At 39.2% G+C, this 12,923-nt stretch overlaps 1 protein-coding gene across 1 annotated transcript in view; it reads left to right on the top strand.

The window, feature by feature from the left end:
- Positions 1-902: 902 nt before the first annotated feature.
- Positions 903-12,923, top strand: part of LOC141804695 (cyclin-Y-like) — a 32,628-nt gene continuing 20,607 nt past the window's right edge. The window contains exon 1 of the mRNA XM_074689286.1: positions 903-1,408. Within this exon, the coding sequence (XP_074545387.1) occupies positions 1,255-1,408 (154 nt within the window). The 5' untranslated portion in view covers positions 903-1,254. The remainder of the gene's footprint in view (positions 1,409-12,923) is intronic.

Here is a 12,923-nt window from a genome sequence, read left to right as displayed (position 1 = left end):
GCTGCAACCAGACGGGAGGTAACACGTCCATTGTGGGGCTCAGTCTGTAAAAAAACATAAAGGTGAACAAACGGAAAAGAAAAACATTAAGACAAAGATTGTTGCCAGAAAAAGAGTCGGATTCCCACATCATTAATGCTCAGACAAGCTGTTTGGACATCCATTAAAGGAGAGACAAGTTCTTCTCTGTTAGGTGAGCTCAGCCTGTGGAAAGAAAATGTGAATAGAAACACTTTAAATTAAAGCATGAGCCTTAATTTTATGGCACTTCAAACAATAATTCCCCTGATTTTCCCCCTTCAAGCAACATTGCACGGCTTAAAAATTAGTTTGAAAAAAGAAATCCACCCTGCTGATGTAGCTGTTTTCCTCCTCAATAATGACCACAAACCAAAACCAAACTTGCAGCTTCTGATGTGATCTTAACATAAATGCTGAAGTTACATCATCAGGAAAAGTCCTGTTTACTTCTGCTTGTGTTTTTGAAGAGTTGGTGATAACTTGTCGGTCATTCTGAGATTATAAGAGGAAGGTCCAGTTTGGATTGGCTCTTACATCACCAGACTTTGAAAATACTGAACCAGCAGATGTCACTGTTATAATGTTACAGCACAAATGATCCGAGTTCCTCTTGTTTTATTTTTGTCTAATCAGCTGTTTCTGAGTTCTTTGGACAAGCCTAATCATCAGAGTTCAAGGGTTTTTATTTTAAACTTTGAAGTATTTTTTTTTTTTTTTAGATCTTATTTATTTGCCTTTTTATTAAAATATAACCCTTAGAGGAGGCTGAATGATATTTATTTGTTGTATCAAAGTCTACTCAGATATGATCGTTGTTGCAGTCTGTGCTGTGCATCCTCCCTGCTCTGTTATTTGTATCCTCCCCCTTGAACCGGAACCTTTTCTCTCGGTGTGCAGCCCTCCCTGTCGGTCTATCGCCCTGACAGCAGCCACAGCACCGACCACACTCCGCTGCGCGCCCGCTGCTCCTCCGCCTGGAGCGCGTTGCGTCCTCATTCCCCATGCATCATGGGACATACATCCGGTCCAACCGGTGGAAGTGACATATATTCATCCTGCGTGACAGCCTCGTCTCCGTGGACACTGACGATTGACAGGACCCATGGGCGCTGCTGCTGAGCGGATGCACCCGCTGCGCTCTGCTGCTCTGTGGTGACCGGCTCGTCTCGGTGGACTTCTCATCGTACGGGATTATTGACGCACGGCGGCCCCCGGGGTCGATAGAGGGGAAGGATGGGGAGCACGACCTCTTGCTGCGTGTCTGCCAGCCCCAAGCTCCGCAGAAATGCGCACTCCAGGCTGGAGTCGTACCACCAGGAGTCGGAGCTGAGCAGGGAGGAGACGGGATGCAACCTGCAGCACATCAGCGACAGGGAGAACGTCGACGGTAAATAAACAAACATAAATACACATAAATCCACAGAGCAGAGCACATATGGCACTGACTTCACAGGCTGTGGATGAAAACTGACATCAGTTAAAGATTTTTAATGATGTTCTTTGGTTTCTTTATTTGTTTTAATACCACAAACATGCAGAGAAATACTCCCTTTGGCTGATTTTAACATCATTTGAGCTCTCAAGATCATAAAATCAAAGAAGCTAGACCTAAAAAGTGTAAGAACAGTTTCACAAGTAAATCTAAACTCATGATTGAAAACATGCTGTGATCTCTGGGATATTAAAAAATGATGGTGCCTCCATACACCAGGGTCAGCTTTAATAAGTCCCAGAAGGCCCAATATCTCATCGCTCTTGACCTCCAGTGACCTCTTCTCTCATGCCGTGCAGAAATCACTGCTTCCTCTCTTCACACTCATCTGCCTGTAGTATTGAGTGACTGGCAGAAATGCGTTAAAACACCCGTGCTCACAGCAAGGCACATGTCAGGAGTCATGTGTGCAAACGTCCCCTCCCATGAGTCCTGGCAGAGAAAGGGGGAAAGATGCAGAGCTGCAGACAGCGTCCTGTTCATCATGAGGGCAGACTCCTTTGTGCTGTTCTTTGTTTTCAGCCTGTGCATGAAAGAAACTGCAACTATGGAGCACAGCTCCCCCCTCCACTGACACATGCTAATATGCATCACAATTGAGCCATTCACACTGGAAAGTGTCCCCTAAATGGAGCTCTGTGTGTGTGTGTGTACATGTGTGTGTGTGTGTGTGTGCAGCCAGGAGCCAATCTGTGACTTAGGGGCTGTTTACAAGACAGCAGTTTTAGGGTGAAATGCAAAAGCCAAAGACTGTTTGAAACTATACGTAGTCTCTCGACATCACCTGTCTGTTTCTGAATGTGAAAATCAGGAATCAGGGTCATATTGGAAGTGACACGGGCTTCACCTGAGCTGTGCCTCTGATGGGGCGAGCTCGTGATCCTGATGTCCTCTGAACGGCTGAGTTAGAAAAAATTCACCCCTGTACTGTCAGTGTTTGCAGATAGTAAACTTCGCGATTTAGACAGGAGGCGTTTTTTGAACCAGGCTGTAAAAAGGTTAATTTCTGCTTTGAAAATGTCTTTTTTTGGCTTGGTGTGTTTGTGACTTCCTGTACTTCTGGAGCCAGCCTCTAGTGGACGCTGGAGAAACAGCAGATTTAAGCACTTCAGCATTGTCTCATATTGTAAGGCCCCGTTTACACGGAGACTCCCGCAAAGATTCTTCCTTTGCTTTTCCAAAAGCCACCCGCGTTTACATGAGGACGGCGTGGAAACGATCCGCGTTCATACGACTCCAGGAGGACAAGTCACTTCTTCTGTTCTTTCTTTTTCTGCTGTTTTGTTGAGTGAGATGGTCAGCAATCCAACCATGACGCGCATTACCGCCACTTACTGGACCGGAATGGCTCAACTGGAAATGTGTCTTCACCTGAAACTGCGAGTGCACATGCGGTGACTTCAGTGTTTCACCCTGAAACGCTCCGCTCTGTGTTCACACGAGGCTGGATGGAGGAGCGGATTCAAATCTTTCCACTCTGGGGAGTGTTTTCAAAAGATTGCGTTTTCACTGAAAGCGCAACGTGGTCTCATCTAAACGAAAGGCCAAAACGCAACGAAATGTTTGCGGAATTGACCGTTTTCGGCGTCATGTAAACGGGGCCTTAGACGAGAGGTTGCTGCTTGGTTTCAGCTTCTCATTTACACGGAAACAGCGTTAGGGAAAACACAAAATTCAGTGAAAACGAAAACGCTGTAGTAGGCATGCCAGGCCTGTAGATGGCGCTATAACTGTCTTGCTGAGGAGAGGCTTTTGGTAGATCTCCATTGAAGTAGTGTTGGGATCATGGTGTTGGCAGTGTTTCAGAAAAAATCCACTCTTGAGGCTGTTTTCAAAAGTTTGCGTTTTAGGTCGGCTGAAACATTTCTGTGTAAACGCAAGGCTGAAACACAACAATACGTTTGTTGCCACGCCACGCCACGGTCACATAAAGGGTTTTTCGTCTTTCCGAATGGAATCTTTCTAAATGACTTTTCTGGAAACAAAAGTATACATGGAAAGGAATATTTCAATCTCTGGTCTACATGCGCTGCAATAATCAACAGAATGGTCAATGGGGCATGCGCAAAAAAACCATAAACATCACGTGATTTATCAAAGACGGAGGACGACAGTTTTTTTATCATAGTATTGTACTCTGTATTGCGAGATTCAGTCTTGAAATTATGCTAATTTCTTTCAAAGTTTGGATCAAAAACAAAACTTTCCTCCAGTGCTGACGGCTCACCGCCATTTTTAAAGTTGAGGAACGTCTCTAGTTGCGTCTTACGTCATATCTGAGCACGCGCTGAAAGAACGCACCCTGACAACTTTCCGTTTGAGTGGATACATACACTGTCCATTCAGATTGGCACTTTTCTTTCAGAATGAGGTGTAAACAAAGGTTAAATTCTTTCCGTTTGGGTCCATGTAAACGTGGCTAGTGTTAACGCTGACAACACACTCTGCTTTACCTGTGCCCGTACAACAGTAAAGATTTTTTTCACTGTGTTTTTTGCATTTTTGGGGTGAAACATTGTGTAAACGGGGCCTTAGAAGTAGATTTTCTCTGAAACTGTTGGACTCCAGATTCTCTCAAAGGTCGACATTTGGAGTGAGAGAAAAAATGGAAAATTGACGTATTAAGACTTTTTGTTTGACGATATCAAAATTGGGATTCTTGTTTTTCTTCTTCTTTATTTTGATTCAAATTCTTCATTTCAGTCTTTGTTCATAAACTGGAGTCAAAAAAAGTTTCCACTTTTCTCCAGCAGAGGGCGAAATGTTTCTCTGACTCACGCGATGTGCATTTTACGGGAAAACATGGCTCCTTATTTAGTCTGAAGACATCATCATCATCATTTAACTTTTTCTCATGGTCTGGTGTTAAAAAAGCAAACTAAAAAACACAAAAATCAGAAATATCTACGCATCGCAATTTAATCGTAATAGAATTGAATCACCGGTCAGCATGATGGCGTCTTGTTATGCATGAAATCAAAGCTCACCTGTCCCTCAGGTGTCTCTGATCCCAGGTGATCAGGGGTCAGTTTTTTGCAAACTCTGCTTCTGACCAAGAACATGTTCTCCACTAGGGGGCGATGTGGGGAAAACATGTCAGGATGTTTTTCTAACACGATCAGGATCAGGATTTTACCTTTCAGACTATTCTGACCTGAAAACATTTTTAACCCTTGATATTTCTTAACCTGCAGCCTGCACCAGTTTTCCTAACCCTAACAACGATTAAAAAATGTCAACATTGATCTGACTTCACCACTGTGTTACTGTAACAGCACTATAAACACCAGAGAACTCCTGTTTATAGTGATCACAAATGGCATGCTGTATAAAAGTGGCATGCACTCTGCAGGTTTACAAGAGGAAGTGACATCATTGATCAATAATAAGACATTAATCCATCATGCTGACATTGCCATTAAAGGGAAACACTCATTTTGGTGAGAGGTTGTACAAACGGAGCGCCTTCCAAGATCAAAACACACCGAGGAGTGGGAGTGTTTTAATCTTTGTTCAGCTGGTTAAGACATTGATAAACATCCAGACAGAGTTCAACGTTTACTGCTCTGACTCCTCACTCCTGATTTATACTCCTGTGGGACTCTAGACCCCAGGAGCTGAGAGTTTGAGCACATCATCATCGTGCATCGGAGTGTCTGCATCATGAATCTGCAAAGTAAGGCTAGAGGTCTATCTTCACAGCCCCAAGCGTTCATCCTTCAATTTATTTATCACGGCACTGAAGTGAATCAAGATTGTTTTGTTCAAGAATGGATTTTTTTTTTTTTCGAATTGAAGTCCTTCATTTTAGTTTTTGTTTTTAAGTTGGGTTGGAAAAAGTTGAGATGTCAGATCTCCTGAATAAATCTTAAAAACTGGCCCTCATGCGATGTGTATTTTTGGGGAAAATATGGCTCCTGATAAACATTATAGGCATCCTCATCATCATTTAACTTTGTCACTTGGTCTGATAAACTAAAAATTGCAAAAAAAAGGACTGTTGAAGAATTGCAATTTAAGTTGAATCTGCACCCCAAAAATCATAAAAAATTATTCGAGAGAAAAGCATACACTGCAAAAACTGAAATCTTATCAAGTGGTTTTGTCTTATTTTCAGTAGAAAATGTCTTTTTAGACTTAATATGAGCCACATTTACCTGACCAGTCCAGAAAAATGTCTTGTTTCAAGTTATTTAGAGACAGAAATTAGGTCTGAATTGTTTGCAACAAGCAAAAAATAAATAAAATAAAATAAAAATCTGCCAACGGAACACGAAAAAATTGCTTAAAACTAGAATAATGTCTTAAAACAAGTAACTTTTCTCTTCTTCCATTGGCAATTTTTTTTACGTGTTACGAGCAATTCAGACCTCATTTCTAACTTTAAATAACTTTAAACAAGACAGTTTTCTGAGCTGGTCTTGTGAATGTGGCTTGAATTAAGTCAAAAAAGACATTTTCTACTGAAAATAAGACAAAAACACTTGATAAGATTTCATTTTTTTCAAATCACAAACGAACGAATGTTGAGATGAGAATAAGCCATATTACAGTAGCTTTACAGTATTTAAAATAAAGTTCTGCACTTTAATAGCAACTAAACTCTCTGAAAACAAGGTCTCGGCTTAACACGTCATAAGAGAAAACTCACAGGAAGCTAAATAGCAGATCATACCCAGGGGAGCTAACAGGCAGCTAAAAAGTTAGCGTAAATCACTTCAGACATACACATAAATAACGACTCTGAACTCCTAAAACTTCATTTGAGATTACTTTTGCATCTTGATAAACAAATCATTTAAACAAACTTTTTTTTAACGGTGCAATAGAAAATATTTTAATCATCCCTGAGGGGAAATTCAGGAAGAGTCACAGCAGCAATCAAGAAAACCAAAGTAAGAAAGTGTATAGAAAGTGTAAAAAGCTCCATAAGAAAATAGATGCTGACAGCTTGTCCATCATTGTCCAGTCAGCCAGCCTCCACCTCCACAGGGTCCAGGACTGAGCTTCTTCAGCAGTCTGTTCAGTCTCTGTCTCCTGGATCCTGTCTGCTCACAGCAGGTGAAGTTCTTCCAATGTGGCGTTGGTGTCTGCTGTTAGCTCTGTTAGCCATGTCTGTGAATAGCATGATGCTACTCTGCCTTCTGGTATTCCCTCTGTTGCTGGGTTAGCACAGCTAGCTCATCCATCTAATTGGAGATAGATCTTACGTTCCCAATAACGATGGATGGAAGGACAGGTCCATGTCGTCACTTCTTAGCTCAAACCTGAGAACAGGCACGTCGTCCTCACCTCCTTCTCCTCACCTTGTGGGGAAACATCTGGCCTAGCACCCGTTAGCATTGACATGCTACAGGCTACTTACAGCTGATTTCACATGTAAACAATGCAGTCATGGTTACATGAAGGATCTCCAGACAAACACAGGAGAAAAAATAGTGAAAATATCACTGAAGACAAAACCAGTTTAGTGTCTATGACCAACAAATGAACCATACAAAGAAATGATCCTCTCCAAATACAAAGATGATGAAAAAGAGATGAAAATTTTTTGAGAAATGGACAAAGGAGAGCTGAAACTCAACAACTCTTCCAGCTGACGTCTTTACATGAATGTTTTTTATTATGCTGTGACAATGTGAGAATTCAAAAACACGTCAGAGGACACAAGATGGGGTTAAAGTTATGAAATGAAGCAGCAAAGACAAACAAAATGGTGAATAGAAATTGTTTAGAATGCAGGATAAGAAAGCTTTGGGACTAAAATTGTTATTTTCAGGTCAAAAATAGTCTGTAAAGTAAAATACAGATCCTGATTCTGCCATAAAAACATCCTGACGTTTTCAAATCGATGAACGAGCTGGTGACATGTTATTGCCAATGAAGCATCGTAAAAATAAAGATGCTTTGGGTTGACATAAAATGCTGGAGCGAGTAGCCAAAGGCCTCCATGACAGAGGCGAAGAAGTGACGGTTCAAAGACAGATGACTGACATCACGCCAACGCTTCATGACGGGGATAAAGACGACCCGTGCTGAGACGCCGTCTGTCCCAGCAGCGCGGTGATTGAAGCAGGAGCGTGTCTAATGTGTTTTCTCTATTAGTAGTTCACAGACAGTGCCATGGAGATTAGTGGGCTTCATTATGATCTGCACCATCAGAAAAACTGTCCCCCACCCTGACGACGAGCCCAGAGAGGCAGCTGTGAGCCTGTGTCAGAGCAGATAGGAGAAGCCACCAGGGACGAGCGGTTGCCAAGAATTAGTGTCGATTTGGAGCGTGACGCTCTGCTGTCGAAGACTGCGTCTGCTTCCTGATTGAATGGGCGGGGCTCTGCGTTAATTAGTCTGAAACGCTCAAATAAAGAGATGCTGTACAGTATGATGTGGCACATGGAAAAGGTCGTCAGTGTTTAACTCATTTAGTGTCGACCTCAGTGCATGTGGAATAAGAATGGGGTCAGCCGGGTCACGCAAACCTTTGAGTGCGTCATTCAGGAGAGCTGGGGTTATGAGATCAGGAACTGACATTTCCAGCAGCTCAGAAGGTCTCATAGGTCTAAAATATGAAGCCAGTGAAGTGAAGTGCTTGGACTCTAAATACCATCCTAAGGCAACCAAGGTTTAAAAATTTAACTAAAACGAAACTAAAAACGAAAACTAAAATTTAAAATACATTGCAGTTAACTCAAACTAATACAAACTAGAAAAAAAAACAAAAACGATAAGTAAACTAAAACTGTGTCTTGTGTTCACAAAACTAACTGAAACTAACTAAAATGATAGATAAAATTCCCTTAGTTATAGTTTTTGACAATATTAACAGCCTTTAAGATTTAAATTAATCCGACACATTTTACCAACCAATTTTAGACAGTTTTAGGCAGCTGTCAGTGACGTACGGCACCATCACAGCGACGTACTGGGACATGCTTGTTTACTGCACTGACTGACTGTGCACTGTGCTGCGACCAGACATAGTGGAGCAATGAATTAGAGCATGTGTAATAGTTTAATTGTTACAGAGTCCAAGTTTTTATTTATTGAAGCTCATATTGTTTTTTTATAATTTATGTGAATATTATTTTATATAATTTATGCTTATATTTTTTATACTATGTTTATATCATTTTCATGTGTTTAAGGCAGCAGCCAACATTTCGGTATCAGCATTGACTGATCAGTGAGCACTATGTTGGACTTGAAAATAAACAGTAATACAAAATATTTACTCGGACCTTTTTGAATCCTGCACCTGGTTAATAAGGTATGAAAAAACTAAAACTAAACTAAAATTAAGCCTCGTTGCAAAAATCAAAACTAAATAAAAACTAGAATGCCTGCTCCAAAACTAATTAAAACTAAACTGTAATGGAAAAAAAAAAGTCAAAACTTACTAAAACTAAACTATAATGACAAATCCAAAACTATTATAACCTTGGAGGCAACTGAGAAAAATAATCTTAAATAATCTCAATTGACATTTATTTGTATATATTCATTATCTGATCTATGCCGATCCAGTACCGATACCTACATTTTCAGACCCAGTAAAGTAATGCAACCAGTAAAAAATACCGACCAAGAAAGTGCAGCGTACAGGGAGATTTACAGCAGCCGTAAAGCGTGACGGTGCTGAAAACACTTAAAAATTGGATCGGTCCCAATCATGTAACAAAATCTGATGCTGATCCTCCAAAAATAGTTATCAGTGTATTGGGTCGGAACATCCCAACTCTCAATGCAAGTTTTGTTAAATCCAACATCCACTTCAATTTGGAGGTTTTTCAATATCTTAGAAATGTTTCCTGGGTGTGGTTTCACAATCGGCCATGTATACCTTTCTTCCACACCCATACATGTGCTTTTCAACTGTCCTAAATGCTTTATAGTTATATAGTTTTGAGTATGTGGATATAAAAAAATAAATTAATTAATAAAGCATAATGATGATTGGAAAGTTGACGATCACACTCTGTAAAATTGCCAATGATGGTCAGCTTTGATTCAGGTCATTGATTCCCAAAGAATGTCTTACAAAATAAAAAAAAAACTATTTACAATTGCATACTTCATCCATTATTTTAGAAAATATAAGCAAAAACAGGGGTTCCATTTTTTTTTAAATAAAAGTAATAGTTTAAAAACTAATTTGATTTGATTTTTATTTGTCTCAAACAAGCACATAAAAACAAACAATATTTGTAATAGGAAAAAAAAACAGCACATAATGATAAAGTGCGAGTTTGAGAAGGGGCTGAACACAATTTTAGTATGATAAAACAAACAACTTTAATATAAATAGAACCTTAGTTAGAAGCATGTTGACTGACTCAATTATTTGAAAAAATAAAAAAGATAATAAAATTAGCTGTCCAGTTCTTTATAGCAGAACAAGAGTGTTTTTTTGTAGTTACTTTTAAATTGTTTAAAGTTAGTGCACATTCTTAAGTCCTCTTCTAGTTCATTCCACAATTTTACACCACTAAAAGAGATGCACATACTTTTCAGTGTTGAATGGATGGTTGGTTGTTTAAATTTAAAACTCCCTCTTAAATTGTATGTTGCCCCTCTGACCATGAACATCATTTGGATGTTGTTTGGTAACAACTTATTCCAGGCTTTAAACAAAATCTGACCTGTTTAAAGTTTTATTAAGTCACAGAATTTTAAAATCCTCGATTTTAAAAACAAAGGATTTGTATGAGCAAGGTACTCAGCATGGTGAACCATCCTTATCGCTCGCTTTTGTAAAATATAAATCTTTTGTAAAGTGCTTTTATATGTATTTCCCCAAACATCAACACAATGGGACAGATACGGATCAATAAGTGCATAGTACAACATCTTAAGTGACTTCTGATCCAACTAATGTTTAGTTTTACCCAAAACTCCAATACTAACGTTAATATTTCTTCAGGGGTCATGGGTTTAAACCCCTGATCTACAATGCAAACAAAATGGAATCACATCTGGTGTTTTTGTCTTATTTTAAATAGTTAAAATATAATTTCAGACTACATATGAGCCACATTCACCTGACCAGTACAGAAACATGTTGTATTTCAAGTTATTTAAAGATGCTATGAGGAGGATCTGTTTTGATTCGACTGCCTCGCCACCTTCTGGCCCGGAGTCTCACACAGGCCATCGTAAAGATGTGACTTTTAACCAGACGTGTGTTTGTTTTTGGAACAAATTTTCGTAGTTCAAGTCAACTTTTTACCAGATACAACGCACCGAGGGAAGGTATTTATTAGTACAGTTACGTAGCAATACAGTTTGAAATGTGACAACAAGCGAACGTTCTAAGTTTGTACTGTTGTTAGTAGCCACCTAAATGTGGTGCTATCAGCAGCCTGGTGCTCCAACATATCTGTAGGCTAACATGACAACAAGTAAACACTGTCAGTTTGACTCTAGACTCTCAAGTTTGAACAGACCACTGCAGAATAACTGCTGACTGTGGGTTGGAGGCAACATTAGCACAAACAGTTTAGCTCTTTTAGCCTTTAGCTCGTGCTCTATCTCTCTCCTGTTTCTCTTTCTCCTGCTCTTCTGTCCTTTTTCTGTCTGACAGTTAGGCTCCAGTGTCCACCATCACTACAAAATTAATCACAGGAATTGTTTTCAGCAGAGAAAAACTTTTATCTCTCTTCTCTCTACCAAACTTTGTCAGCCTGTATAATAAGACAATTTTCACTAAAATTAAGACAAAAACATTTGATAAGAGGGGTAAGGGGTTTCCAAACCCCTTCTTTAGCCTCACTGAAGACTGAGATGTGGTGTGAATCGTCAGACAGAACAAAGAATTACCGTAATATCTGGAATATAGTTTGCATAAAAAGTCGCAGTCTGTTTTTTGAGGGGCTTCCTGAAGGAAAAGGTTGTTACTGTTTTCATACTTGAAGACTTCCATAAAATTCAGCAATGTGCAGTCTCTGTGCAGATGTGTAGCTCTTCCTAATACCGTACTCTAACAGCACCCTACCTTCATAGTAGTTGTGTATTTCCTTAATAGATTAACACTTTCTTTAAATGCATCATTATAACTGCATGAAAGGGATAAGTGCCAAAATGCAACAACAACGTACAACAGTTATACTCAGTTGAAGTCAATCAAGGAAGTATAAATGCTAACAAATACTGAGGGGTTGGTGTATATGTATTTCTGAGGAGGACTGCTCATGTAGAGATACCAGCATATCTGCCTCCCTGCCCTGGAGGTGGAAGTTCACTGAGAGGGAGACACAGACAAAGCAGTCATACGATCTGCCCCCGTTTGACAAAGCCCACTGTGTTCCTCCACTCAGATGCCTGCTGTTTGTGCGAGGCATCATGCGTCAGCTGATGGGCTAACATTGAAGCACAGTGTTTGGAGGGATGGAAGGAAAAACAGTTCCTCAGTGGAGCAGAAGTTTGTTTTGTGAACTCGGAGGCAGAGATGTTGAACGTCACATTTGAAAGTTTCTGTGGAGCATTGTCCTGAGATAACTTTATTATGATGTGGCTCTGTGTAAATAAAGATGACTCATGGTTCAGGCTCATAACTGTGGAGGCTGAGAGTCGATGCTGCTGCCAGGATGTTGTTTTGATTTATATCGAATGCCAGTTTATTATTGGATGCATCTTTAAAGGCACAGTGTGGAGTTTTTGACAAATTGTGAGATAGTCTCACTTCTAAAAAAACGTCTTCTTAGCCTCTGTGGTAAAATGAGATTATCACTGATGAGGCTGCTTAATTATTTATGCTGAATTAAAGTTCCTGTATTTTCTGTGAGAAAGCTGGCTCGATACCCATCACTGTTCAGAGCTCTGGTAAAGCTTGGTGGTGCAAGTTGTCAAGCAGGAGGAGTTTCTTTGTTTCTTTGAAAAATTGTCCACATGGCTAAAACTGAAGCTTTGTTTGTTGCAATTTTGGGTCAAACTGAAACAATCTGGGCTTTACTGAATAAAAGAGATGAATGAGCAGGATTTAATGTGTTAATGCTTCACAGCTATCTGGGGACTAATGAGTCAAACAGTGTAAAAAAAATAAAAAATAAATAAATAAAAATGTATGTATATATATATATATATATATATATATCAAAGACAGAAGTCAGGAGAGTCATTTCAGCATGACCAAAATTATCCAGGTAGTTGATTTATGGAAATGAAAGTCATATTATCTCCAACTTTAGTTCATGATATTTTCAATGTGTAATATAATATAATATAATATAATATTATATAATATAATATAATTTAATATAATATAATATAATATAATATAATATAATATAATATAATATAATATAATATAATATAATATAATAATCAGCCAGTTGAATAAATCTGAATGAATTATTTTAATGGAACTAAAAATATGTAACTACATAAAGTTTGGTTTAAAATGAAAGGTTTGCTA

The sequence above is a fragment of the Halichoeres trimaculatus genome, unplaced genomic scaffold (assembly GCF_033239565.1).
Source record: "Halichoeres trimaculatus isolate MK-OKI-2021-1 unplaced genomic scaffold, fHalTri1.1 fHalTri1_scaffold_15, whole genome shotgun sequence".
NCBI classification, from domain to species: domain Eukaryota; kingdom Metazoa; phylum Chordata; class Actinopteri; order Labriformes; family Labridae; genus Halichoeres; species Halichoeres trimaculatus.
This window is presented reverse-complemented; position numbering and strand designations above follow the sequence as displayed.